This window comes from Corvus cornix, chromosome Z, assembly GCF_000738735.6.
Source record: "Corvus cornix cornix isolate S_Up_H32 chromosome Z, ASM73873v5, whole genome shotgun sequence".
Lineage (NCBI taxonomy): Eukaryota > Metazoa > Chordata > Aves > Passeriformes > Corvidae > Corvus > Corvus cornix.
In genome coordinates this window covers 15,995,967-16,023,020 of record NC_046357.1, presented here as the reverse complement: position 1 = coordinate 16,023,020, position 27,054 = coordinate 15,995,967, and the positions used below count along the sequence as shown (strand labels likewise).

General features: G+C 40.4%; 1 protein-coding gene across 2 annotated transcripts in view; it reads left to right on the top strand.

The window, feature by feature from the left end:
- The window catches only part of DNAI1 (dynein axonemal intermediate chain 1), a 139,202-nt gene that overhangs the window by 19,165 nt on the left and 92,983 nt on the right, over nt 1-27,054 (top strand). For both annotated transcript variants that reach the window (XM_039567730.1, XM_039567729.1), the window contains exons 8-12: nt 1,362-1,421; nt 3,498-3,632; nt 10,869-10,956; nt 11,703-11,820; nt 14,041-14,084. In XM_039567730.1, coding sequence (XP_039423664.1) covers nt 1,362-1,421; nt 3,498-3,632; nt 10,869-10,956; nt 11,703-11,820; nt 14,041-14,084 — 445 coding nt within the window. The remainder of the gene's footprint in view (nt 1-1,361; nt 1,422-3,497; nt 3,633-10,868; nt 10,957-11,702; nt 11,821-14,040; nt 14,085-27,054) is intronic.

Sequence of the window (27,054 nt, the reverse complement as noted above, 5' to 3'; positions counted from 1 at the left end):
GGTCTTGTACTTCAATTCTTATTAATGGATCAGAGATATACATGCCCATATATTAAAAGGACAAGTGTGTTTGGGCTTTTATTGAGCATGGGTACTAGAGTAACAAACGTATGTAAGTGTGACAAATCTGTACTTCTTGTACACGGTACATCTCCCTCCCACTCTGTGTGCACTTTCCAATCAGTACAGACCTAAAACCTTTTGTTCCTTCCCTAATTTTTTTGCTGAACCTACAGCCATTCCCTGTGAGCATGTTTTCATGGGGCCTTCTGACTGAGCAATCCTGGTGATGTTGGCTCCTGACTGACTGCTGAAAAAGGAGTTTTCTACATCAGGGATACAAGTTTCAGAGAGAAAATTCTCTTGTTCTTCTTGCTGCAATCGGCATATAGATATCTTCCCCAAGGAGCCTGTCTGTTTTCTTACAGCCATTACACCTAAAGTTAGATGCCTTTACATATGATGCACTTGGCGAGAGAGATGAGTTACTGTGCTGCTGGAGACAGAAGATCTCAGGAGAGTTTGTCCTGCAGTGGGGTGTTTGCTATGAAGTTTGAGCTAAGATTCTGTATCATTCAAAAATCTGAGTGGAGGCCATGGAATTTCGTATTTCTTTGTTCCCAGATCTGCATAATCTCTTCTTCTCAATGTTTTTATTGGGAGAAGCCTGTGTGTCTCTGTATGATTCTGCCTTTGAAAGTAGAATATAGGCCTTCAATAGCTGCATAGTACTGCTATGTGCTGTACAGGATGTGCAGTTTCCACCTCTGAGATATCTTCGTTTCAGAGGTCAGTGAAATGCTATAGGCAGCTTCTTAAAAATGTTCTGACACAGCAGTTTTTTGAAAAAACATGATGTTCTTTTAAAGGAACGTTTCACATAAATATATTAATATATTCCAGAATGTTGATGTAAGGATGGTAAAAATATTATTTCAGTAGCATCAGATGAATTGTTTATAAGTTTCGTTCTGTTCAACTCTTTTGTTCTGACTATTGTTTCCAACTGGCTTTTTAATATATAGGACAGAACTTTTCAAATTTGGTAGGATGTCATAACTGATACCGTAATTGGTACCAGAACATTTCAAATGGTAGAGGGGAAAAAAAACATTTTAACTTCTTCAAAATTAACTACTGAAGTATTTAAAGTATGTGGGAAAAAATCAGGAGGTCTTGTGAATGTTCTTTTGGTCCACAAAAAAATCTTTCTGTAGTTCCATGATCATCAATAGTGTTGTGCAGTGCTCTAGGAATCTTTTGGATATCAAGTTATTCATTTGTGCAGACTGTTTCCACAACTGGGCTATGTCACTGCAGAGGGCTTCAATGCTGCTTCTTCGTGCTTTTTCTTTTTTCAGGAAAAAGGATATCAAACTGACCCTGCACCTTATGAAACTTTCTCAGCCAATGTTAACCAGGTATATATATATCTCTATATCTATCTCCTTTTTATCTTTAAAGTTGTTTTAGAATATATTTTGGAAATTGAGGTGTGAGAAAGTTAGAACTGGATTATTGTGTTTGCATTCCTTGCAGTGGAATGAACTCCTTTATTGTGGCTTTGATCTCTGTTTTGAATCTGACAACAAACTAGTATGACCCTCTCTTCTGCCTTAATGGGTGAACTTGCTCACGGTTTGTATTTCTAAGGTTCAGTGTCTTGGTTTAGATTCTTTTCACTGGTTTATTTTTTGCCAGCCACCCTGACTTGTCTGCTTTAGAGAGTCTTTCTTAAGTGAATGAAAATGGGGGAAACACAGGGTGAGAATAGTTTTGGATTCAGCAAGAGGTGGGCTGCAACTTGCAGGTACTGGTTCCTCTAGGGACATAGCTCTCTTTTGGAGTATTGTTAAGAATTTGGCATAAGCAGCACCTGGGTTTTTACTTTGTCTAAGTTTAGCTGTATGCAAAAGCAGGTTTCTAAAGCCCAAAGCTGAACCAAATGAGAGCTACAGCATAAGGACCATAGAAGACCTCTTGCAAGAGACTTAGCTCTGTTTTATGTAGTGGAAATGTGCCTATCTGTTCATGATTAAAAACTGTATAGCATTTGCTGCATCTCTTAAAAATGTAAAGAAATTTATTTTGGATGACATTTCACACATGGAATATGTTGTAGCTTTCAGTGGAAAGGGAACCCAGCCAGTTCTGTTGTTTAATTCTCAGATATTTGCAAAAATGTAATTGTGTTTGTCACAGATACAAACATGTTTCAAAGTAGTGTATCGAACTGGTATGGAAACATTGTTTTGTTACCAATGAGCAGACGAACACCCAAGAGACGCTGTAAGGTAAGAGCCGCAACTTAAAAAATGCTGTTGTAGGAAAGTGATAGGAAGGGGAGTGAAGGTATCTCTGTCAGGTTAAAAACTGTAATCCATTCTATTCCTAAACCTGAAATTACAGCGTAATTGGCCTGAGATCTTCCCTCCCTCCAGCTGGAGTTTTCTTCCATTTTTCTTCTGACAGTGAGATGTCCTGAGACTTAGAACAGAGGTCTTTCAGATAATTAGGCTGTGACTCAGATTTTGCATTAATGTTTGAAAGCCAAGAGGAAAAGTTCTCCATTGGTTTCTTTTTATATTGTTGACATTTCGGTGGGTCTAAAATAGTGTTTTTATATAAACTCTTTTTTCCCTCAACTCTTTTTTCCTTCATGTTCTTTCTTATGCTCACAATTTCCTATTTCAAACTTTTCTGTTTTCTTCTCATACTTGTCTCATCTTCTTTGTCCTTTCCCTGATGTTTGGAACACCTTTCCATCTCATTTCTGCCTGCAAATTTACAACACAATACAGTTTTTGTTTTTTTCTAAAGAGTACTGCTACCTTTATTCTGATGTTCTAGTCTATATTCTGTGTTTGAATCGTGCTCCCTATCCTAAGATGATGTGTCAGATTACCTTTTGTTTTGTTCTGAAAGTAATATACCTGCTTCAGATGCAATACTAGGATTTCGATACTTATGAGTAATTCTTAAGAGAAATTACTTTTGGATCTACTCAAGTAAGACGTGTGTGGCATGTGGCGTAGCAGAAGATGTAAAACTGCTCTCAGTTTCCATTTGATCATATGCTGCAGAGTTGGAGTCCAAGTTTAAATCGTGTTAAGCAACTACAATTTAATTTTCCAACACCACATGAGAAATGTCATAAAGCAAATGTTTAATGCATGTTTCCTATTAAACACTGGCAAATGAGACAAACACAAAGTCCTGCAAAAATAAAGGTGGGGAGTCAAAGCAGCAAGTAAAGTGTTGGAGGAAAGAAATCATTAGTAATGCAGTAATTTGTTCTGAAAGTAAGACCTGCTCCATCATGTTTTAAAAATCCTGGACCTGAACTCATCACTTTTTGTGCAAGAAGGCAGATGTTCAGCTAATTCCAGCAGCAGTGGTACTGTTGTGATGACCATCATGTTTTTGTGAGGGTGTAGATGGCTGTTCTAAGGAATATGATCAGGTCCTGATAAATCCTGCTTCTGTCTGTTTCTCAGTGGTATATCTATGATGCCTATATGGAGGAACTTGAGAGAATGGAAAAGGCAAAAGAGAAAGAAAAAGCAAAACCTCAGGTGGTAAAGAAAGAAGATAAGGAAACAGGAAGAAAGTTATCCTATGTGGAGCCACAGGTATGTTTCATAATGCGGGGGAAAAGGCTGTTCAAAGTGGTGGTGGGTGCATCTGTAGGGCAAGTCAGGTGAAAGCAAATCATGCTGGCTGGGTAGCTTGTTGTCTTAGTGGGCAAGTAACAACTTTAGGAAATGCAAAAATTAGTTTTTGCTAGAAATTGTATTTCCAAAACAGGATTTCTGTTGTGCTGTATAAAACAGGATTTTGATTTTGCATAATGTTATTTTCAAACCTGATTTCCAAGTGAGATATATAGCTTTCAGGTTTTGTGCATTGTGTTTGTGTTGCATTTTTGATTATTATGTGAGGGATAAAAGAACTAAATACGTAGAAACACCCTGTGATTTTTCGAAGAATTTTAAGTGATGATGCTTTTACATACAATGTTTCAATCTGAAAGGCAATGAAATTTAGGATTATTTCAAAATATAGCACTGTAGTAAAACACTTTTCACTATTTTTTAATTTTCATTTTTAGTGATTTTATAGAATTATGATTTATACATTTTCTAATTATAGATATGTAAGTGGCATGCTTCTCAGAGTATGAGGTGTCCTAACACCTGCTACGCCTGGAGCTGATGCTGTGACCTTGCTGTGAGGGTGATACTGACTCCCAATTCTCTGTCAGGAATAGCCTAGGAGTGCCTTGTGGGAATTACATGGTTCATTCCACCAAAGGGAAACTATCCCCATCTTAAAAATATCATCCCACTTCAAGCATGGAGTGTACAATATAGAGGATGATATGGCAACCCTGAAAAATTTTCTTCTTGTTCCAAAATATTTTGAATGGGTTCAGGAAGTTTCTATTACGGTTTAAGTGGCTGGTTCTTTCTTCCCCAGTCTAAGGTAAACCATTTGGAAGGCAAACTGAAATAATTTCTGTAATGGCTGGAGCACGATATACTGAGAAATATAATACAGAATCATGGAAATCAGTTCATAATTTGCTCCTAGAATAGGTGTAGACTTATCAACATAAGTAATACATATATATATATAGAGAGAGAGAGATATGTATATATGTGTGTGTGTGTAATAAGACTCCTGAAACTGGCTTTAGCTCTTTCATGCCATATGGCCAATACAACAGCAGAGGATTTGGCTGGTTTAGCCATGAAGCAGCACTCTGCCAGTATAAACCTTACAGTATAAACAGACCAGGAACATGTTCTGACAGGCTTCTTCCTGTGAATTGTGCCATGGAAATTCGCAGTCCTTTTGAAAACCAGTAAACCTTTCACCTGAGTATGTTTCAGAGAATTAAGCCTGAAGTCAACATCACAATTATAGGCTTAAAGGGTGGTCTGCTAAAAACTGATAATGGAAACAAAGTAAATATTCTACCAATGAAACCATATTGTAAAACACCTGCTGCCCACTCCACTGACAACAGTGGGAAGTTGAAATCCAGTCACTCATATCTGTCCCTTTGGTGTTTTTCTTTTCACACGTAACACTTTCTAGGGGGCTTGAAGGGAAGCCAAAAAGTCGATGCAGTGGATAAGTGAAAGGAAAAGCTTCTTTATGCAGAGCTAGTGTCCCAAATTGAGGTGCTCTGTGAGGCTGGTCAACCAACCTGAAGTGTATGAAAAACCTGATGAATTCTTCACACATTGACTGGAAAAATGCCACCTGAAGTACTCCAAGGCTCAAATCAGACTTAAAACAGTCATCATGTCTGTTCAGATGTAGGAAATTAAAGGTTGATGGCATCAGAATCTATATTTCTGGCCTCAAGTCAGCAAATGGAGAAGTGCATTTTGTGGGGCTTTTAACTCACAGGTTACATATGTTACACCATGCCAGTTGAAACAGAGCTTTTCCAGCTGAACACTTTTTGAGGAGAAACTGTGCTTGGTCATTGCTGAAGAGAACTGTGAACATCAAGCAGGAGACATGGCTGATCTGGATCAAGGTGCAATGTCTAGAAGCCACAATTAATTTCCACCATTGTTCTGGTCAGGCTAGGTATTAGCAAGAAAAACTGTGACAGCTACTAAGCTAGCACCAGATTCAACCCAAAGGAAAGGAGAAAATTGATGGCTACTACCACAAGTGGATCTCTGATGGAATCTGTTGTGATGGTAGGAGGCCATTAAAGAGAAGATCTAAGAACTAGAGGCACAGCTGAAGATGACGGTAGGAGTTAGATGAGGATCTGAAAATGTAATGAATGAAAAGAGAAAAAACAGTGCTGCTACTGAATAAGAAGTCAAAAGAACACATAGCTTGGAGAGAAGGGATGTGATACATGAAAAAAATATGGTCAAAAGCAGAGAAGAAAAGAGAGGAGGAGAGGGGAGGGGAGCCTTGACAGCTAAGCAGAAGCTTCTCACTAGGTGAAAAGAAGTAAAATGAAGCTATGCATTGCACTGAAGAACTTGATGAAGCAAGGAAGATGTGGTTTAGCAAAGCAGAAGATAGAGGCAGCCAACAGGAAAGGAAGGGAGGTAACCAAGGGTTTCAGCAGAAGGAAGGGTGAGAATTTTATAAAGAAGACGCATGACTGAATAAAAGTTGGAATAATAGGAAGTATTTGACTGGATACTGTGATGAGGAACTCTTAGAAATCTCTCCATGTGCCTCTCACTCAAATGGATCTAGAGAGGAAAGGGTGTGCTACATCCAATAGCAGTGATACAATATTTGGAACTTTTCCTCAGTTCTTAGTCAAGGCAGTGTGCAGACCATGGATAACACAGAATACCAAAGTGGAATGATATGATATTTTCTGAGCTGAAAATATCTGGAAGCAGAGATAACTAGGCAGAAGTGTTGTATCTGCCTGTCCTGCTCTTTCTGTTCATGTACCATCTGTTTATGGCTCTGATTATAGGGAGGATACTCAATGATCTTAAAGGTCTTTTTCAACTCAAATGACTCTATGATTCCACAGTGCTGACCCAGAGACATGCTTGGTCTGAACTATAACTCTGCTTATGTTTTTGAATGAACTTAGAAATGACAGTATCTGAGGCGGAAGCAAAATGCGAAGAGCTTAATGTGTCTGATGCAGGCTTGCTTCTCTCACCCTGAGATGGCAAGGCAGGAAACCACAACACTGACATTAATGATTTTTAATGAATCTATGCAAAGAGGGGTGGAGCAATGTGACTGGACCATAACAAGGACATGTTGTATGCAAGAGAGGTAAAAATGGTACCATTAGTCTGACCTTTAACAGTACATGAGGCAACAGAATTAATATGGAGGAAAAAAATACAGAACAGGGATTAAATATGAAATGGAATAAAATAGCACATATTTACCAAAGGTAGGCCGTGTCCAAATAATCTCATGTCTGTCTTTAATGAAAGGCAAGTCATGTTTTTCTAGGACAAGGAAAGTAGAGGAAGGCAATTTAGCTAGAATTCTGTAAACTATTGCTGTAGTGCAATTACTAGATACACCAATACAATTAGGCAATTATTAGATATACAGAAAAGTTGTTGTTATTACAGCCTGGGAGGGACTGGTGGAGTGGAAGACTTCATTTTGGAGTATCAAAACAATCTTTGGTAAGAAGCAGGCTTACAGTCTGTAATGACAGGGAGAAACATGAGCGTATTTCTCTGACTTCGTGTTGGTTGGTTTATTGTGATGTGGTTAATTGTGATGCGGCTATGAGAGACAAGCACATTGCTGGAATATCCCTGTGATGAATAGCAGAGAAGATATTTATGCTGATACCTTTTCAGGACTAGAACAGGGATATGTGATTTTGATCACCACTTTTCAAAGATGATTGGTTGCAAACCTGCGTAGAGATGGAAAATACGGTAAGAAATTGAAAGGTTGAATATACAACACTAGAAAATCTTAACATGTTTATCTGCTAATGCAAAGGTAGGTAGGGACTCTGAGTTAGACAACAGAGTGAGAGAATTACTAAGGCAGAGGATAGTGTCAACAGAAATACAGATAAATGTCAACCAATTAGGAATAGAAAAATTAAAATATAAATTAAATTAATTAAAAAATGAAATTGAAGTTGGAACTTACTGCAGTGGAACAGTCTCTAATCTCCTCTGAAACACAGGTGGTTGATCATTGTCCTAAGAAGTGCAAACAAAATTTCTACTTAACAGAGAAATGTGCATTCCTGAGTCATGTGAGGTCCTATCTTACATGTACCATTACCCCTGTCTGAGATGTGCCTGGTGAGACAATGCACAGGGTCACAAATACCACTTGGAAGCTCTTGGAAGGATACTATTATTTTTTATATAATAAGTGAATTTAGAATGCAATTAACTTTCACATTATTGTTCACTTGTTCCTGGGTCATCCCTAGGAGTGGATCCATCCCAACTCCCCTGTCTTCAATTTTCTGTTTGCAGTCTGTCAGAATTAAAAGCAAGGAGTGAAGAAGAGCAGATGAGTACAGTTATGGAATTTAATAACTGCTTGACATGGTTCAAGCTGGGGGACTTTATTTGGGATTTACAGTTGGTGTTTGCATTCAGGTGTTGGCTGGGCAACAGATGACGACAACCCTGTACTGTGCTTCTTTCTTTGCAAATCAGGGGCTCCTCTAGTCACAGTATATGTATTGCCAGAGGTATGAGCAGTTACTGCCATGATGTTAGGGTGGTATTTGTCTTCTGGATTTGCAGTTACACACCAGTGGAAGCTTTTTGTCATGCTTCAGTTTATGGGAGTTGCACATTGCAACTGGCCACCTGCTGAGAGGCAAGTATGAGACAATTAGTGATAAGGAATTACAGAGCCAGGCCAAGACATTTGTTTTCAAAGTATTAGCCCATTATCCATCTTACATATGATTCGATTAACATTATTGCTGTTCTAAAAATAAATTATGCACAGAAATAAACAACACAAATGTGTTATCCTATGAGCTCTCATTGCATTTGGCTAGCTAGCTCAGAATTGGCCTAATGTGGAAAAGTGTGTTTCAAACAGGAATTGTTTTAAAAAAAAAAAGAAAAATTAGGCTTAGAACTTCCTCTGAAGATTTATTTCAGTAGCATACAGAATAAATAAAATCTGAAACAGGACAGGATACGCAGGGAAAATAACTTACTCTCATCCACTTATAATGTCAAAAATGTAGTTAGTCATGGATGTGTTGTTAACAGCATAGCTACCTGACAGAAAAGCTGACTTAAAGCTTTTTTGATTCATCTGGAGAGTTTCCTGCATTGCAGAAAAAAATCAATTGAATAATATATTGTTTCTGCATTTACAAGGTTGTTTTGGTTTTTTGTTTTGTTTCTTTTTTATTTATAGCCTCTTTTCCACTGAATCCCCCAAAAATAAAATTTATGGAATCATAGTATCATAAATTCATAAAATGGTTGGGTTGGAAGGGACCTTGAAGATGATCTAGTTCCAACCCCCCTGACATGGGCAGGGATGCCTTCCACTGGACCAGGTTGCTCAAAGCCCCATCCAGCCTGGCCTTGAACACTTCCAGGGATGGGGTGTCCACAGCTTCTCTGGGCAACCTGTGCCAGTGCCTCACCACCCTCACAGTAAAGAATTTCTTCCTAATATTTAATCTAAATCTACCCTCTTTTATTTTAAAACAGGTGCTCCTCATCCTATCGCTAAACTTCCTGATAAATAGTATTCCTGTATTTCCTGTAGGTTCTCTTTAGGCACTTTAAGGTTCTTTAAGGTCTCTCCAGAGCCTTCTCTTCTCCAGGCTGAACAACCCCAATTCTCTCAACCTGTCTCCATAGGAGAGGGGCTCCAGCTTTTGATCATATTCATGACCTACTCTGGGCTCACTGCAACAGGTCCCTGTCCTTCCTGTGCTGGGACCCCAGAGCTGGATGCAGTGCTCCAGGTGGGTCTGAACAGAGCAGAGGGGCAGAATCCCTTCGCTTCTTCTGCTCCCTTTCTCTGAACTTGGTTTCAAATTCTACTTAATATTTTCTAGGATGGGAAAAGAAGACTGCACACATTACTGGAGGTGTAAGCAAACTATGGATTTATAAAAAATGTAACAGTTTATAGAATTCTTTTTCTCTTTTGTCCTCTCATCTCTGTGTAGCCCTATTAGTTTCATGCTCTTTGAAGTGAGACTCAATCTCCCTTGAGTGTCTGCAGAGCTCAGGAAAGAAGCAGAGGGCTGGACACACATAATCTGAAGTCATGTTCCTAGTTCTGACTGTGACTGTGTGGTATAGTTTGGTCAGCTGATTTCACTTTTTCTTTTCATGTTCAGGGCACCCTCAGAGCTGTGTCAAGGACGACATGTTTCTTTTCAGTGTTGTCACTGTAAAGGAAATCTTACTGTGCTGGCAGCCATCAGTCCCTAGCAGGGGTTTGAAGATGAAAGGCTTTGAAACACTGGTGGGGCTTTGGGACACCAGTAGTGGATGGGGATTCAGGTACTTGAAGCAGCAAGCTCTCAGAGCACCTTATACATGCCTTGGCATTCTCACATCAGTGCACAGAGCTGTGATGACATCATCCTTATATGGTCCAGCACAGTCTGTGGACTTTCAAGCTTTGTCCTTCCCACTACTGGCATGCAGGCTTCTTGTTGTTCTTTCTAATTAATCCAGTTCAGATTTCACTAGTGGTCGCACATACACACACAGAGTATAGAGAGCACACTCACACAAAAATAGTTGAGAATGGAGTTTAGTAAGATGAGGTGATCAGCCAGAGAGCTCTGTCAGATAAGCATACCAACCAGCCACCTGATGACAAATAGCCCCTGCTAGACTCTTTTCTCCACTTGTCCATGGACTTGTGAATGCATCAAGTTGTAATTAACCACTGAAGGACTCCTAAATCCTGTGATGTTTACTTAATGCCTGAGACAATAAACCTCTCCAGGTAGAGATGAGGGAGTGCTCATGCATGATCAGACCTCTCTGATTTCATCACCGAATCTGCTGAACTGTTATTCAGCAAGATGGGGTAGGAGTAATTTGTGTCTTTTTAGCTCATCCTGTCAGGAGTTAGCTTGAAAGACAAGACTCTTATATACCTTTATAGGTAAGTACCTGTATTGAGTTAAATCAGGAACAAACACTGAAGTTACTGGAGCTCAGCTGTGGATGGCATCTTGCTAAATTTATAATAAAGCAGTTACGTTTTTTCAAGTGCCCATATCATTAGGTGCTGGTGCGACACATTTCAAATTAATCTGTATTCAAGATCAAAGGACTCAAGTTTTTCAGTCACGTGAGATCTGAGGCACCTGTAAACAGACAGGAAGTACATTTTCTCTTCCTTTCTTTTCTCTTCAGCACGGTGATTCTCTAAGCAAGGTTGCAAAGGCTGCTAAAATAACGGAACGGATGGTGAACCTGAACACATTTGATGACATTGCACAAGGTATGGCCCACTGAGAGGTGCTTCTAACTCAAGTCTGAAGTCCTGCAGATAAGTACCTACACCCACAGCAAGGACAGGACAGAACAGAAGAGAATAGAGAAACACAAGTAAAATGAGCAGCTCTGGGAACCTGCTGACTCACACAAGGCAAATACTACATCAGACCATGGGCATGCAAAGAGCGTGCCACATTAGCCCTGCTCTGAGCTGGCTGGAGACAGCAGGTCTGGTGAGCACTGCCCTCCCTGCAGCACTTCCTTCCCTCAGCAGGTACTTCACTCCTCGATGCAGGTGCTGGTGACAGCAGCCAGAGCTGAGCAGCTCCCTGCGCACATACAGATCCCAGCCACAGCAACGTACTCAGTCTTGATGTCCTTTTGCAAGACTCGTTTTGCTGTCTCTACTCAGCTTCCTCCTGAAGGGCTATGTCTAGCTCTGGGAATGGCCTGAGGTCACACCTTGCTCTGGGCTTCTATTTTCCTGTTAATCCTTGTCTGCTGATCATCAGTTTGATTTTTATTTTCCTGTGTGTGTGAAGAGTTGGTGCTTGATAAAATGCAGGGCTGAGGTGCTGAGGCTTGGAGTTAGGAGTTAAGAGCTGAGATGCATTTTACACTAACAGTTGGGTTGTGCAGAGGCTGTGAGGATAACAGGTTGTCTTTTAAAGCTTCCCTGACACTGAACTGTGCTGATTTATTTCTGATTTATACACTGGGACCTTTTCCTTGTTTTTTTTTTTTGTTTAGATTTTAAATATTTTGAGGATGCCTCAGATGAATTCAGAGGCCAGGAAGGAACCCTCCTCCCACTCTGGAAGTTCCGGTATGAAAAAACCAAGAAACTTGCCGTTACTGCCATCTCCTGGTAAGTCTCTGCATTCCAAACTTACCTCGACTGTTGCGCAGGGGAGTGGAATCGAATGTAACGGGATCTTACGAGGCAGGTCTGGTTTCTCTGGGAACACGGTTACCGATTTATTACAGTCAGCTGTTTGCGCAGCACCTAAACGTGCCCGGTGCTTCTGGTTGCAAAGAAGATTGTGTAAGGTTGAATGTGCCAGGTTTGTGCCCTTCAGCAGAAACTGAAGGCAGAGCAGGCTTTGTGCAGCACTTGGGAAAAGTGAGTGCGGTTAGCAGGACAAAGAAGAGTCCCTTTCTTGGGAAAGCTGGGATAGATGTGTCATGTGCTTGGACTATATGCTGTAGGAGTCAGCCCTACACAGGACAGCTCCAAAAGTCCTGCTATGGGCCTGAGAGTTGACCAAACATTTCTTGAACTTTGTCAGGCTTGGTGCTTTGACCACTTCCCTGGGGAGCCTGTTCTAGAGCCCAGCCACCCTCTGGGTGAAGAGCCTTTTCTTAAGATCCAACCTAACCCTCTCCTGACACAGCTTGATGCCACTCCCTCAGGTCCTGTCACTGGTCACCACAGAGATCAGTGTCTGCCCCTCCTCTTCTCCTCACAATGAAGTTGTAACTGTGATGAGGTCTCCCCTCAGTTTCCTCTTCTCCAGGCTGAACAAAGTGACCTCAGCCACTCCTCATACTGCTTCTCCTCCAGACAACAGAGGTATTTGTGTATTGGGATCTTGCACAGTTCAGTAAAGTAGGCATTTGCCCTGCAGTCCATTTTTGCATATTCAGTCAGTCCAAAAATGATCACTGATACTTGGAAATCGACTCTCTTTTGTTCTGAGATATTATTGCTATGGTTTTTACTGTGAAAAAACTCACTTATTACCAACCTGAATGAGTCCTTTCACTTTTTAATATGCTTGATCCTCTAAGAATTGGCTTGGTTCATGCACTGAGCATGAGACAAACCTAATCAGACCCTGCCCTGTGTTCTCCTGCAGTTAGGCCTCCTCTCACTTGTTTGTGTGAGCACATTTGTGCCTTGACAAGGAGGATCTGTGGAGAGACAGAGCAGGATTGCAGTCTTCTGCCTTTCAAGCCACTGTGGTCTTATATAAGGGAGTATCAAGCATGTAGTTTTTTGAGAATGACAGATAACAGTACAAATGGGAAGCAAAATTGGGAGAAAAGGCATCTTTAACAGGTAATTTGTACTGCTGTTATACTTGTCTCCAGGAAATGATAACAGAAAGATGGCTCTGAAATTGGAAGAATAACTCCAAATTGCTTTATGGAATAAGCCTTTCTAATTCAATTTTTATTCTCTCATTTTTAGCAGTGATGGTGCATTTAGTGAAATGAACAAGAGCATTAGGATGCCTAGGTATTAGCCCAAATGAAAAAGGAGAAATTAAATGAGAAGTGGATTTATTTTATCAATTCACAGTAGTAAGTCAGAGAAAATACTCATTAGATAATTTCCACATACATTCATTTCACAGAATTGTTACCCACTGGTTGTGCTGTGTGAGCTCAGGGATAACAACAGTACTGATCTTTGTCCCATGGAAACCCTACTTACAGTGACTTACCACACACAGTAGAGGTTGTAGAGACGGTAGATGTTTTTCAAGTAAAGAGACTTTAGAAGACATAGTAGATGGCCAGTTGCTCACCATCAGTATTTGCCTCAGGAAATACACTGTTCACCAGCTGGGTCAGAAGGAAATGTTCCTTCCTGGTCTGTGGGAATGATCATGAATTCATGGACTGATAGCTGTCTCTTGAAGCACCTCTTGTAATTTAATAACAGGTATGGAAGGTGAGCTTATTGATTTAGAAACTTCTTAATCTTGCTGCTGAAAGATGGGAACCAACATGTTCCTGCCTTTTTGCTTTCCTCAAAGACCTCATTTTTAAAAGTAAACTTTCTGCAATTATGAAATGGATAAGCCAAGAAGTGCTGGAGATTGACATAATGTCTGTCTTTTTATCCTTTTCATGTACTGTTTTGATCTTCTGATGTTCTGCTTTTTTGCAGGTGGTCTGCATCTTGAATTTGGATGAGTTTCTCACAAACTTTACTAATGCATATGGTCAAAGGGCAGAGCCCTCACACTGTGCAGTCCTGTGAGAACAGACTCCGATTTAATGTGTGAAACACTGTGCATTGCTGTGGAACTACATGGTTAATAATAAATGCAATCTTATATATATTTTCTCATTACAGGAATCCAAAGTACAAGGACCTATTTGCAGTGGGGTATGGCTCTTGTAAGTATTAAATGCAAAAGAATCATTGAGAGATTTGAAATATTTAACAACTGCTCTGAGATCAACTCAGACAATCCTCTGAGGCATGGATTGCATCTCTTAACAAGGACTCACCTAATTTCAAAGCAATAAATTGAGATTTAGCTCAATACAGGGATTAGACGTTTCCATTCCATGACATGAACATTCAGAAGTACTAGGCATAGACAGAAATTATTGTAGGACTAAAATTTAAAACGGGATAGTGTGACACATAATGGAATCGCTAAACTATTCTTCCTTCCTTTGTGATCTGGAGAACAGAGATACATATGGTTTCAAAAGAGTTTAGATAGCTTCATGGAGGACCAGTTTGCTGTTGGAGGGATAAACCACCTGATTCAGTAAGTTAATAGCTTTGAATTGCTGGGAGCTTGTTACATACAGGCAACAGACCTGTATTTGTTGAGATTCTCAATGTAAGCAATTGCTACTTGTTGGTGTAAGGTACTTGGCTAGAGCGGCTACAGGGACCTTTGGTATCATCCCAAATATATATTCATTCTTATGTCTTTTTCTGTGCTCTGACAATGGAACCAGATGGGTTGTCTTCATTTATACGACTGCACTCTGCTTGCAAAATTTCATTTTCCTTTTAAAATTATGTTTTTCTTTTGACTTTCACTCCATCTGAGCTCTGGAAATGTTCCTGTTAGTTTGCCAAGAAGCCTAAATTGGCCTGACACTCTCTTTAATTCAGCAGACAGCAGCTATTCTAAAGAGCAGATTAGAATCAGCTTTTGGAAAAGAAAGCATGGTGTGAAGTGCTCAGGATGTCCTTGTCTTGTACAGCACAGCAAAATCTTACTGTTCTCACATTCCTGTGCTTAGAGAGTGCAGGAATTTAGCAGTGCCTTCCCACTGCCCTGTCAGCCAGGTGGCAGAGGAGAGATACAAGCTTAAGGAAGGTAATCTCCGTGCTTAACCTATTCAAGCAATTGTTCTAATTTCATATGCTTCGTACACTAAGCAAGACCAGTGTGCTTTCTGGGTTGTGCAAAAGTATTTGTTAGTTCTGCCAGGGTCTGTTGTACCAAAGGCAATACAGAGATGCAAAGGGAGGCAAACTCAGTAGCTTGCCATGTAAGTGGACGAGAGATCCAGAAATCTTCTTATCCCATTTATATAGAGGACAGAGGACATAGCTCCTCTCAGCCAGCTGTAGCCAACCAAGAGCTAAGAGCTGAGTCTCTGCTCTAGACTCTCAGTTTAGTCAGCAGGGAGAGATCAGCACATCCAGAGGCCATCCATCCTGATGTTCAAGGGAGCAGCTCAGTGGCTCTCTGGAAGGGGTGATCCCTCCTCACAAGTGAACCAAGGCAGAGCACCCAGCCTGGGTGCCTGTCTCTTAGATGAATAAAGTGAGGTGAAATAAATCCAGCCCAGAGGAAATGATCCTAGAGTTACACAAGGGCTGGAATATCTTTGGATCTTCTGTGGCCATAATTACATCACCAGTCTTCTGTGCAGCAGGCATTTGGGAGCACTGCCAAGATACAAGTAACGCATTTGTCCTACTGCCCAAAGTATACTTTTTGAAACAAAAGATCCCTTGTTTACTGTGGGTTGACACCACTCCAGAGTGGTGGATGCTTTCTTTGCAGAGAGGGCTCTAGCCTCTCCTTTGCTTTTGTACCCTACTTCTGCAGTCTTCACCAGTGATTTATTTGGGTGGGATTTCTGATGCTAACAGAGTTTCTTTGGCATGAGACAGGCTCTTCTGAACAAGAAAATATTGTCATTGAAATTTGCAATTCAGGTTTTATGCTGTCTGTCTGGAACTAATTTTTATTCCCATGAGGAGGAGCTATCTTTCTGTTTTTGTTTTTTGCATAAATGAGATTGCTGGGTTTCTGTCTACACTGACAGCCTGCAGTGCAGGGTTCAAAGAGCCTCTAGTGGCTGTTGGGCTTGTGTTCTGCCTTGCTGATGGGAACACTACAAATATGAGCTCAGGTCTTTGCCATCACCTCAGTTCATGTTCCAAAAGCAATTGTGCCTTTGACAGCCTTCAGTGATGGCATTTTACGTGCAGCTCTGTCAGCACATGAGCTGAGTAGGGAAAAACATTGTCTCTATGGCCAATGTATTTTAGCCTACAGTTTCTTTGGATTTAATGGATGTAACTTGCCACTCACAGGGATGTGTGAAGAGTACGGACTCACACACAAAGCGCTGTCAATCTGAGGTATTTGGCAAAGATATCTACTCAGTTCTTCACAGTCTGAAATAGGGCTTCATGTAGGCAGAAGTAAAGCACATAAAGATACATATACTGTTCCCGGTTTCTTGTGTAAAATCAGCATAAGCAATGCTGGCACAGGGTCCTTACACTGGTGTGACTGCATCCAAAGTAAGAGTTGCTGCAACTTTGTGATCAAACTAAATCGGTGTCAAATCTAGACCAGAGCTTTCATGGAGATGAGCTGGCGCTTAATAGATGTCCTGAGGCTCCCCGAAGCTGAAGAGTAATGGTGGAACACAGAACATGAAACAGCTCTGGTTGCACTCTCCTACAACATAGAGACAGGTAAATACAGGGTGGCTGCGCATACTTACTGGACAGTCTTGAATTTTCCCGCTTCTCCAATGAACTGCCCAATGACCATGGATAATCTTTTATTTACTGCCCTGCACTGAGTGAGGCGGATGGATCGTTGGTCACTGCAATAAGGATATCCCCAAATAGGACATGCTCAGGATGCTTCAGAGGAAACAAGGAAAGGTAAAAATGAACCAAGTGGCTTTTACAGCAAGCTACTGCCTCTTCCTGTTTCCCTCTCTACTTCATAAGCATTTTCAGAATCAGCACTTTAGTTAGAGATTAGAATGAAGAAAATGACTGGTAGCAAAACTAGCTCACTCACAGAGGGAAAATGTAATTCTGCAGGGACTGAGAGGATATGCATGGAGATATGCTATTTGCCTCCTCCTCTTTTCCTACAAGATGCCTCATTTCCCTCTATCTAGAAAACAAATAGTGGAAAAAATAATTAGTAGTGAATTCCCAATCCACATTTAATAAAAACTAAGATCAGCTTCATATTACGCCACTTAGGTTTGTAGACAGCTTGTTTCAGGCCCCAGAGACTTGTTCTACGCGAAATACTTTGTTTTCCAGTGATGTGTTTTTCTGCCAAATATGAATTTGAGAGACACAAGCAAGGAGTCATAGAATCATAGTGTGGTTTGGATTGAAAGGAATCTTAAAGAGTGTTCAATTCAAACCCCTCTGCCACTGGCAGGAATGCCACCCACAAGATCATGTTGCTCAGATATCAAACCAGTCCTTGAACACTTCCAGGGATGGGACATCCACAGCTTCTCTGGGCAATTCCAGTGTCTCACCATCTTCACAGTAAAGAATTTATTCCTAATATCTAATCTAAATTCTCAGTTTAAGAGGGTTATCCCTAGTCCTTTCATTATCTGCCTATGTAAAAAGTAATTCTACATCTCTTTTATAAGCCCTTTTTAAGTACTGGAAGGCCACAATGACATCTTCCCAGAGCCTTCTCTTCTCCAGATTGAACAACCCCAACCCTCTCAGCCTGTGTTCGTAGTGGGGGTGCTCCAGCCCTCTGATCATGCCTGTGAGATCTCCTTTGGACTCACTCCAACAGGTCCATATCTTCCTTGTCCTCCAGAGATGATCATCAGTCAGTGTAAAATGGAATGGAAAGTGCTAAATATTGAGGAGACAGGGGCTGAAGAGATTATTGTGATGATGTCTAAGTCTTGGCTCCCCTACCCAACTTCTTGAGTATCAGGATTGAGAGCTCTTGTACCCTAAAAAAAATACCTCTAAATGTCTCCCAGCTCTCATTCACTCATTTACCTCTGAGAGCATTTTCCTGAGGGATCACGCACCTTAATGGTCTAAAGAGACAGAAGTTTAGGCTCTGGCAGTGAAATGTTTTTTAATCCAGCTAGTGTGTGCTCTGCTGTTTCAATGCCATGTAAGTTTTAAAATCAAATCTTATTATATACTTAACTGGATGCTGAATGAACACATTCATACTTATGTTAGCACAGTTATTTTATCAGTCATCCTAACAAGAGAGATGTCAATTTTGACAAGACATTTACCTGCTCCTTTGGTCTAGGGGTCCAGATAATAGGTGAGATAACTCAACAGGACTGGAGTCCCCTCACTGAAAGAAGCCCACTGCATACAGATAAGGTCTGTGATCTTTAATTGATGTTAACTACTTGTTAACTGCTCCTGAAATGTAGATAAATCAGTCAAGTTTTCTATGAGATCTCAGTCAAATTACAGAAATAACGATTGAGAACCATAGAATCACAGAATGTCCTGAAATGGGGGGGACCCACAAGGATCATAGAAGCCCAACTCCTGGCTCTACACAGGATCATCCCCAAGAACCCCACCATGTGCTTGAGAGCATTTTCCAAACTCTTCTTGAGCTCTGTCAGGCTTGGTGCTGTGACCCCTTCCTTGGGGAACCTATTCCAGTGCCCAAACACCCTCTGGGTGAAGAATCTTTTGCTGATATCCAACCTAAACTACCCTTGACACAACTTCAGGCCATTCCCTCAGGTCCTGTCACTGATCACAGAGCAGAGATCAGTGCCTGGCCCTCCTCTGCCCCTCACAATGAAGTTGTAACTGTGATGAGGTCTCCTCTCAGTTTCCTGGTCTCCAGGCTGAACAGACCAAGTGACCTCAGCTACTCCTCACACGGCTTCCCCTCAAGGCCCTTCACCATCCTTGTTGCCCTCCTTTGGACACTCTCTAGCAGCTTTATCTCCTTCCTGTATTGTGGCACTCAAAACTGCCCCCAGCACTCGAGGAGAGGCTGCCTCAGTGCAGAGCAGAGCAGGACAATCCTCGCCCTTGCCCAGCTGGTAATGCTGGGCCTGATGCCCCCCAGGACAGACTTGGCCCTCCTGGCTGCCAGGGCACTGCTGACTCACATTCAACTTCTCATCAACCAGGACCCCCGGGTCTCTTTCTGTGGCACTGCTTTCCACATCTCATTCCCCAGTCCGTCCATACATCCAAGGTTGTCCCATCCCAGTGTATGGTTGGTGACTGAACATCTCTCTAATTTGTCAGAGTCTCTCTGCAGGGCCTCTCTGCCTTTGAGGGAGACATCAGCTCCTTCCAGTTTAGTATCATGGACAAACTTGCTTAATATTCCTTCCTTGCTGTGTCCAAGTTGTTTATGAAGACACTGGAGAGCACTGGGCCCAAGATGGAGTCCTGCAGAATCCCACCAGTGACCAGCTGTCAGCCTGATGTGACCCCATTAACTATAACCCTTTGTGTCCTACCCATCAGCTGGTGTTCACTCACTGCATGATGTAATTATCTATCTGCACGCTGGACATCTTGTCCAGAAGGATATTTAGGGAGCCCAGCTCCTTGAAACATTAGAAAGTCATAAAAAATAGAACCAAAAATAATTTCAGAAAGTTATTAGTCCATCTTCCTGCAAGATAATAATTTATTTAAAACATGGCTTGAGGTCTAAACTTAGTCCACCTAATGATGATTGCATGCACTATAATTCCTGTCATCGTTGACAGCATAGCCCTGTAGATGACAGGGAAGCCTTGTGACAAGGACAGAAATGGATGTTTGAAAAGTAGAACCTTAAAAAGCCTGAAAACTTTGATTTAAGAGTGTAGGCTGTGGGCTTAATAAGGCTCAGTGTTACAAAATATGCCAGGTGTTCACTTGTGTTTTCTTCTGTGCAGTGGTAGATTTAAAGGTTGTGATGCAGGATGTGGAACATAGTTTGGAATGGATTTACATAATGAGCTGCTGTTAAATTTGGTATTTTCTGATGAATGACCAGAAAACTTTAAGTAAAAGCAGCAAGTGGATTGAATACTACCTAAAAAATTCAGATCTTTGAAGCAGCTCTCAGAAAGTCTCTTCCAATATGTTTATATATTTAAATTATGTTCCCAGAACAGACAGAGAAGACTCCTGGGAGCAGAAATCCCTACTAATCTTTCTCTAAGCTACAAGAGTTTATTTTTATATTGGGAATAGAGATTTAAGACCTTGTCAGACAGAGAAAAAACATTTTATACTGCCTGGACGAAATTCTTTATCTAGTATAGGACTGTGTGCACATGCAATTCGTGTGAGGGGACTGCTCTGGAGAGGAGGGGCTGGCAGGTCCCCAGTGTCATAATGGCCTATATGCTGGACCAGGTACAGCAGTGAATGTCAGACTTTTTAGAACCCACAGTGAAGCTATTGAAGTTTTCTGAGTCAAATACTGCAAAAGGCTGATAAAGATTCATGTGGCCCACACACCTCACTCAAAGAGAAGTTCATGTTGCAGTCTGGATTCAGTTTGCTGTTTGGCATGCATTTGTATGCTATAACAGATTCCAGCTTTGGGAAAATGTCTTCATGTTCATTCAGTTATGTGCCCAGCGTGCAAATTGATAAAATTAAATACATCTTCAATGGCAAAAGACCTTTGAGGCTCATTCTCTGTTTTTGGTGACAGGATTGAGAACTGCATTGTACCACCATAGTGTATGAGTGTTTCCTTTTAGTTGTGAATGTATTTTTTATTGGTATTTTGGATATTTGTACTGTAAATTGAAAGACTTTCCCCTTTTGCAAATGCTGTTGATGCCAGTTATTAATTGTAGTTGGTACAAGAGTTAGTGATATCTAAATATCAATAATGAAATTATGTTCAGAAAAAAAAGAAGACAATCACAGAAATAAAACATGATTGCATAGTTGCCAGTGGTTTTAACTGATTATATTTTAAGTTGCTACTGCAAAGGGATATTACAATACAGAAAACAAGCATCAATAGAATAAGCAGAGAGAAGAATTAAAAGGGAATTTGTAAGTCTTATTTGTGAATTCCTGTAGAACATTTGTATGGGCAGTGAGTATCCCCACAATCAAAAAAGGAACACCCTGGAGGGCTTGGGTTTGCTATGTACTAATTTATTAGTGCTGCTTGTGCTATGTGACTTTTTAAAGCTGAAAGGAATTTTCCATTAATACATTGTCTTAATTAAAAGAGGCTGCTGGGGAATGAAATAGGAAATAAAATGTAGCAATCAGATGCCTCTTAGGCAAGCATATCGAAAGCCATTAGTAACTAGGTCTGATGTTAATCTATTATTTTATGCATGAAATCACTGCTGTCAAAAAGTTTTGATGAGACAAATATCTGGGAGGTGTCAAGAAATGGAACAATCATTCAAGAGCAATTTAGATCCCTTTGTAGCAGAATACAAGGTATCAGTCTGTGCTACAATGTTCAAAAAAATTCAAGCTGTGTACCCATACCGAGGGAAGCCCTATTTTTGGATGCAGAGATTTTAAAAAAGTTTTGTGAAGAAACACCAATGCTGAACTTAATCAGAATTCCTTGGATCTATAGAGGAGAAGGGTTGCAAAGGAACTCAGGGGTTAAAAGAATTTTTAAAAGCAGTTTTTAATTTAATGCTAAAATGACTATCCTGGAAAGGCATGCTCATCACTGGTGACATGCTAAAGAGAAGGGTGACAAATTGGAAAGGGTTCAAAAAAGAAAGAACGAATGATCTAAGAGCAAGGTGACCGACCTGGGAAACAAATTTAAGGAATTTGGTTTGTTCAGCTTGTCAAAGGAAAGCTTATTAGGTGACTGGATTGTGGTCTGTTAACTCCCTGTATTGGGAAAGCAGCTCATGTAACAAAGGGATCTTTAATCTGCCAGACAAATGATGTAACAAGATCAAAGAAAAGCTGGAGCTACATGAATCAGGCCAGACAATGTGTGGCTCTTAATAGCAGATGAGCAATTGAGAACAATAAATTTTGGCATCTGGTAAATTACCATCCTCTGGAATATGTAAAATGCGGAAATTTTAAAGATAGATATTTGTTGTCTGAACTTCTGGTCTGTTGCAGATATGATTTCTTCACTTAAAGCAAGATTTAAAGCAGTCAAATCTTGTGTCCTTGATATCTTATATTCTTCAGGAGTCTGATTTATTCACTCTTCTCACCTTTTTAGGAGCTTCTTTCTGCACTGTCTCCTGTTTGAGGCCTCAAAGTTTATTTGCAAAACATCTCTATCCTCCTCCATGGTCTGACAGTCTTTGAAAAACCTCCCTAGTGGAATCAGTGTTAGAAATTTAAGCCATTGTACATCCGGTTTATTGAGATAACCAATTGTGGTCAATTAAACATAATTACACAGAAAATTACACTTTATTTGGTTTTCCAAATACCGAATATCTCTTACCACATATGCAGAAATGACCTATTATACTATCTATTAGTAAATATAACCTAATAACCATAATACATTAAGTAAACCATATGAAAAAATAATTTCATTTGGAAACTTAATTACTGATTTGTAATATAAATTCTGTGAGCTTTGCCTGGTTCTTCCAAGCCTTAACCTTTAAGTACACATAATTTTCAATCAACTCACAATATCAACTTTTGCTGTAGCTTTTTGTTATGCATGAAATAGTAAAGAGCTCTGTTGGCGTGTTTGGGAAAAAAGATGTATTAACAGATTTTCTAGTGCCTGGGGATCAAAGGAGCTGCTCAGCCATCCTGTTGAGTCTCTGGTGCATTGCAGGCCATTAGATTCCACCCACTTACCTCTCTGTGTAGCCCAGTTAGTTTGATTAGTGCATTTTTATCCACAGGAGACTAAACATTTGTGTGCCAGAGTCTTACCTGTTCAATAAAACTTGTCTGACGCCTTTCCTTTCTTAGCTTTGTCTCTGGAAATCGCTCCATTTAAGTTACTGTGGGAATTCTTTTTTTGGCATTTGCACAGCAGAATCCAAGGATAGACAGGTTAACTCTCTTTGTCATTGATGTCAAGGGGAGGGTCTTGGGATGAAAATCTGCTAAAAGACTTTCTAACCTTCCATACTGAGACACCCCTTGGCTCAGTAAGAAAAGATAGTCAACAGATATTGAGGACAGGCAAAACAGGTCTAAACACTCTCTCTTAAAAGGATCAATTTTTGCTTTAATTTAAAGATTCATTTTCCCACATACAGATGTTCTTATGCCTGTGGTCTGTCATGTAAACACTATTTGCTTTTTTATTTTGCATTCCCTCCAAATACTAAGGTCACATTTTTATTATAACTTGACTTTTCCATAGCAAAAGTCCTGGAATCAACTCTACTTCTCAAGTGCTAAGTAGGAAAAAATTTGTCAGGCCCTGAGGCTTTAGTGGTCCTGACCATCTTCACTAGCATCTCTTCTCAAGAGCAGTGGGATTAGCCCTGGCTGCCCACTGAGCCCCTGTACTGCTGGTTATGCTATTGTGCTTGGGTATCAGCTCCATATCTCTTAGGGAGTAGGAAGTGATTCCTGCAACCAACCCTGGCACATGACCTGTTTCCCTGATAATCCAATGCTTAGGTCGCTAAATAGCAAAGTAAAATCTGGATAAAACACAAGCCAGCATTGCTTAACTTTAATGTATTTACTCGTGCCAGATACTTAACTATTTTTCCATTTCACTTTGTATTTTAAAGGGCTTGGTTTCCTTCTGTTTGCTTTGTATTTCAGTGTTAAAACCTTGATATGGGGTACAAAGCAGATTTCTTAATCTGAATGCTTTGACTTGTATCTGAGAGATAACAGTAGTAAGACCAAAGATCCAGCCTTCATTTAATTCTTTGCATTAGAACTTAGAGGATGAGGTTCAGTAACTTAGGTAGATTCACAAAAAATAAGTATTTTTAAAATTCCTTTTACCTTACAATAGTTCAGATTTGTATGCCTCTTTCTTCAGAGGAATTTCAGAGAGTTCATGAAAGGGAAGACTAAATGAATTGGTTTGTTTGGCCTCCATAGTGCTCTGTAAGTGTATCAGGACTGATGAATGCCAGGAGGCATAAGATCTGTTTAGGGCTCATGCAGGCACGTGTATTAATTTAAGGGAGAGTTTGGTATGCTATGGGTTTGTTCTGGTTGCCTCTCAAGATAAGGCTCTGGAACCAGCAACCTTGAGAGGTTTTTCCATTTGCTCTGTTTGTCAGATGCAACCGTAGTTGTGAAATCTACCACACAGATAAGAAACGCTGGTGACTGTGTAAGGTTTATTTATCAGTGAATGCATACTTTCCTGTGGTTAATCAGCTATTAAAGCTCAAAAGTTTTTAAATCCTTGTTAAGAAGATAGAAGTATTGTTAATCTGTCATGACTATGGGAGTGCAGCCTCTGTAGTAAAGTGATGCGTTGAAAAACTCGATCATATAAATAATTTGTACAGAATTCTGTTATGATTTCTTTTAAAGGTTACTGTTGCAGGCTTAGATACAACTGGGTAATCTGCGTTGTTCAGTTGCATTCAGAGTCTTTCAAGCTAAGGATGTACTTCAATGGTGAATACCTGTGTGGAGGCTGCAATTTGCCGAGTGGTTCCCTGGGAGTAAGAGGGGGATTTCAGGGGTCTTCTTGGATGAATTACATGGAAACAGGTCCTGCAGGGAAGATGAGTCTGAGAGAGTTGTTTGATATTCAAGGATCACTTCTTCCAGGCTTAAGAACAATGCATCCCAATGAGCAAGAAATCAGGCAAAGCAGATGAGACACCTATGTGGATCAATAAAGAACTCCTGTCATTACTCAGGCCTGAGCAGGAAAGATGATGGAGATGGAAGCAGGGACAGGCCACTTGGCTGAATATAGAGATGTTAACAGATTAGGTAGAAATGAGACAAGGAGGGCCAAGGCCAATCTGGAATTAATTCTATCCAAGGATGTCAAGAACAACAAAAAAGTCTTCTTCAAATACATAAATAACAAAAGGAAAACAAAGGATAATGTGGGCCTGTTACTTGATGGGGGGGGGATGCTGGTAAGAGAGGATTCAGGCAAAGCAGAGTTGCTGAACACCTTCTTGCATTGGTCTTCATTGACTAGAACAGCCCTCAGGGGTCTCTGACCCAAAAGATCGGGGTAAAGGAATGTTGGAAGCAAGACTTTCCTTTGATCATGGAGGATTGGGTTAGAGAACACCTAGGCAGTCTTGACATCTGCAAGTCCCTGGGCTCTGATGGAATGCATCAACAAGCACTGAGGGAACTGATGGACACCATAGCAAGACTGCTCATGATCGTCTTTGACAGGTTGTGGCAATCAGAAGAGGTGCCTGGGGAAAGCAAATGTCACCCCAGTTTTCAGAAAGGGCAAGAAGGAGGACCAGGGGGACTACCAGCCAGTCAGCGTCACCTCAGTCCCTGGAAAGATGGTGAAATGCCTTGTTCTGGAGGTCATCTCTGACCACATGGATGACAAGAAGGTCATCAGGAGAGGTCAGCATAGATTAAATAGAGGTAAATAATGTTTGATCAACCTTATTGCCTTCTATGATGAAACAGCTACCTGGATAGATGAGGGAAGAGCAGAGGATATTGTCTACCTTGACTTTGGCAAGACTTTTGTCAGTAACACCCCGGAGTCATGCTATAGTGCAAAAAATTATCAATAAGAACACATATCATAAAATGTACAAAATTGCCTCTGTTCATCTTCTCTGTATGCGTTGATCTGCCCCTTGCTAAACTGTACACAATAGCCACCCTTAAAAGCAAGGCTGTGTATGTAAATAATTTTTGTTACAAACCTCTTTAGGCAAAATATCTCTATATTTTTATCCATCTCTATGTAGTATGCATATTAACTAATAGTTGTTTCTTTTCATAGATGCCCTTAAAGCAGTCTGTGGGACAGAAATTAATGGCACTGGGAGTGGTGGAATACTTACCTTCTTGTCTATGATAAAAATAATATATTCAAAATTGTTTTGCAAGCAACATAAGTATTTATGATGCCTTCAGCAGAGTTATTTGATGTATGAAAGTTAGAAAACAGGAAGAACTAAAAGTGGAAAAGGTAATACTTAAAAGCATTGGGAGCTCATCTCTCGGGGAGTAGGTAAATTTTATTTGGGCTAGGAAATTTTTCCCTAAGTGTGGCATGGTGTTGCCAAGTCTGATCATTCAGACATGACAAGGCATTATGAAATTATTAAAAATTGAAAGACCTTACTTGTTTTTATTTGCCGTCTATAATTTCAGGGTGGAATCTGTTTGGTGTTTTAAAACCTTCCTTTACTGCCATGATGGCTAGCAGTGTTTTGGTCTGAAACAAAGCAGAAGCAGAACTTTGTTTAAATAATAAAGCTCAGGCTTGAAAAGAAAACTTCCTGCTATTGCAGCACTCTGGATTTCAGGAAATTGGCAGCCCTGTTGCAGCTGGTGTCTCTCTCCTTGCATGACCCTCTAAGCAATATCACCTCATGGAGGTAGAGGCAATGATTCCCAAATAAATGGACTTCTGTGACCTAGACCAAAATCCCAGTGGGCTTGTACCTTTGCAAATCTGATGAGCTGCAACTTTTGCATTTCATGTATCTTGAGAGACCAGCTCAGAGCTCCACTTTGATCCCTGGAATACAATAGGAAATCCCCAGTAAGTCATGGGTCTGGTCCACCTTTGCTAGTTTGTTGCTCCTTGCTGTTCATTTGCTTCCTTTAAAGCACCTTAGTTTGTGTGTATTGAGATTAAATTGCTCTTGTGGCTGATTTATGGTTTTTAATGTAATTTTCCAAATTTGTATTCCCACTGAGAAAAATTAATTAAGTTTTGTAAAGGCAAGTTTGAAATACATTTTCAGATTTGCGAAAGAGTTTGCAGGATTTCCACCCAAACCCCAAGCTGCAGTGGGACCTTTCATATTTTAAAGGTGTCAGAGTTTAGCTTCTTCCTATATGTCTCTTGTACTGCAGGATCTGTGACAGCCTCTAATCCTTTGAGACTTCACAGCTTGCTCTGAAAATTGCAATTTCCTTTTCTTCTTTGAAACAAATTCTTATCATTTCTTGCATATGGCATTACAGCTGACAACATGAAGTCCCAGCCTGAATATTAAGACTGTAATTCTATTT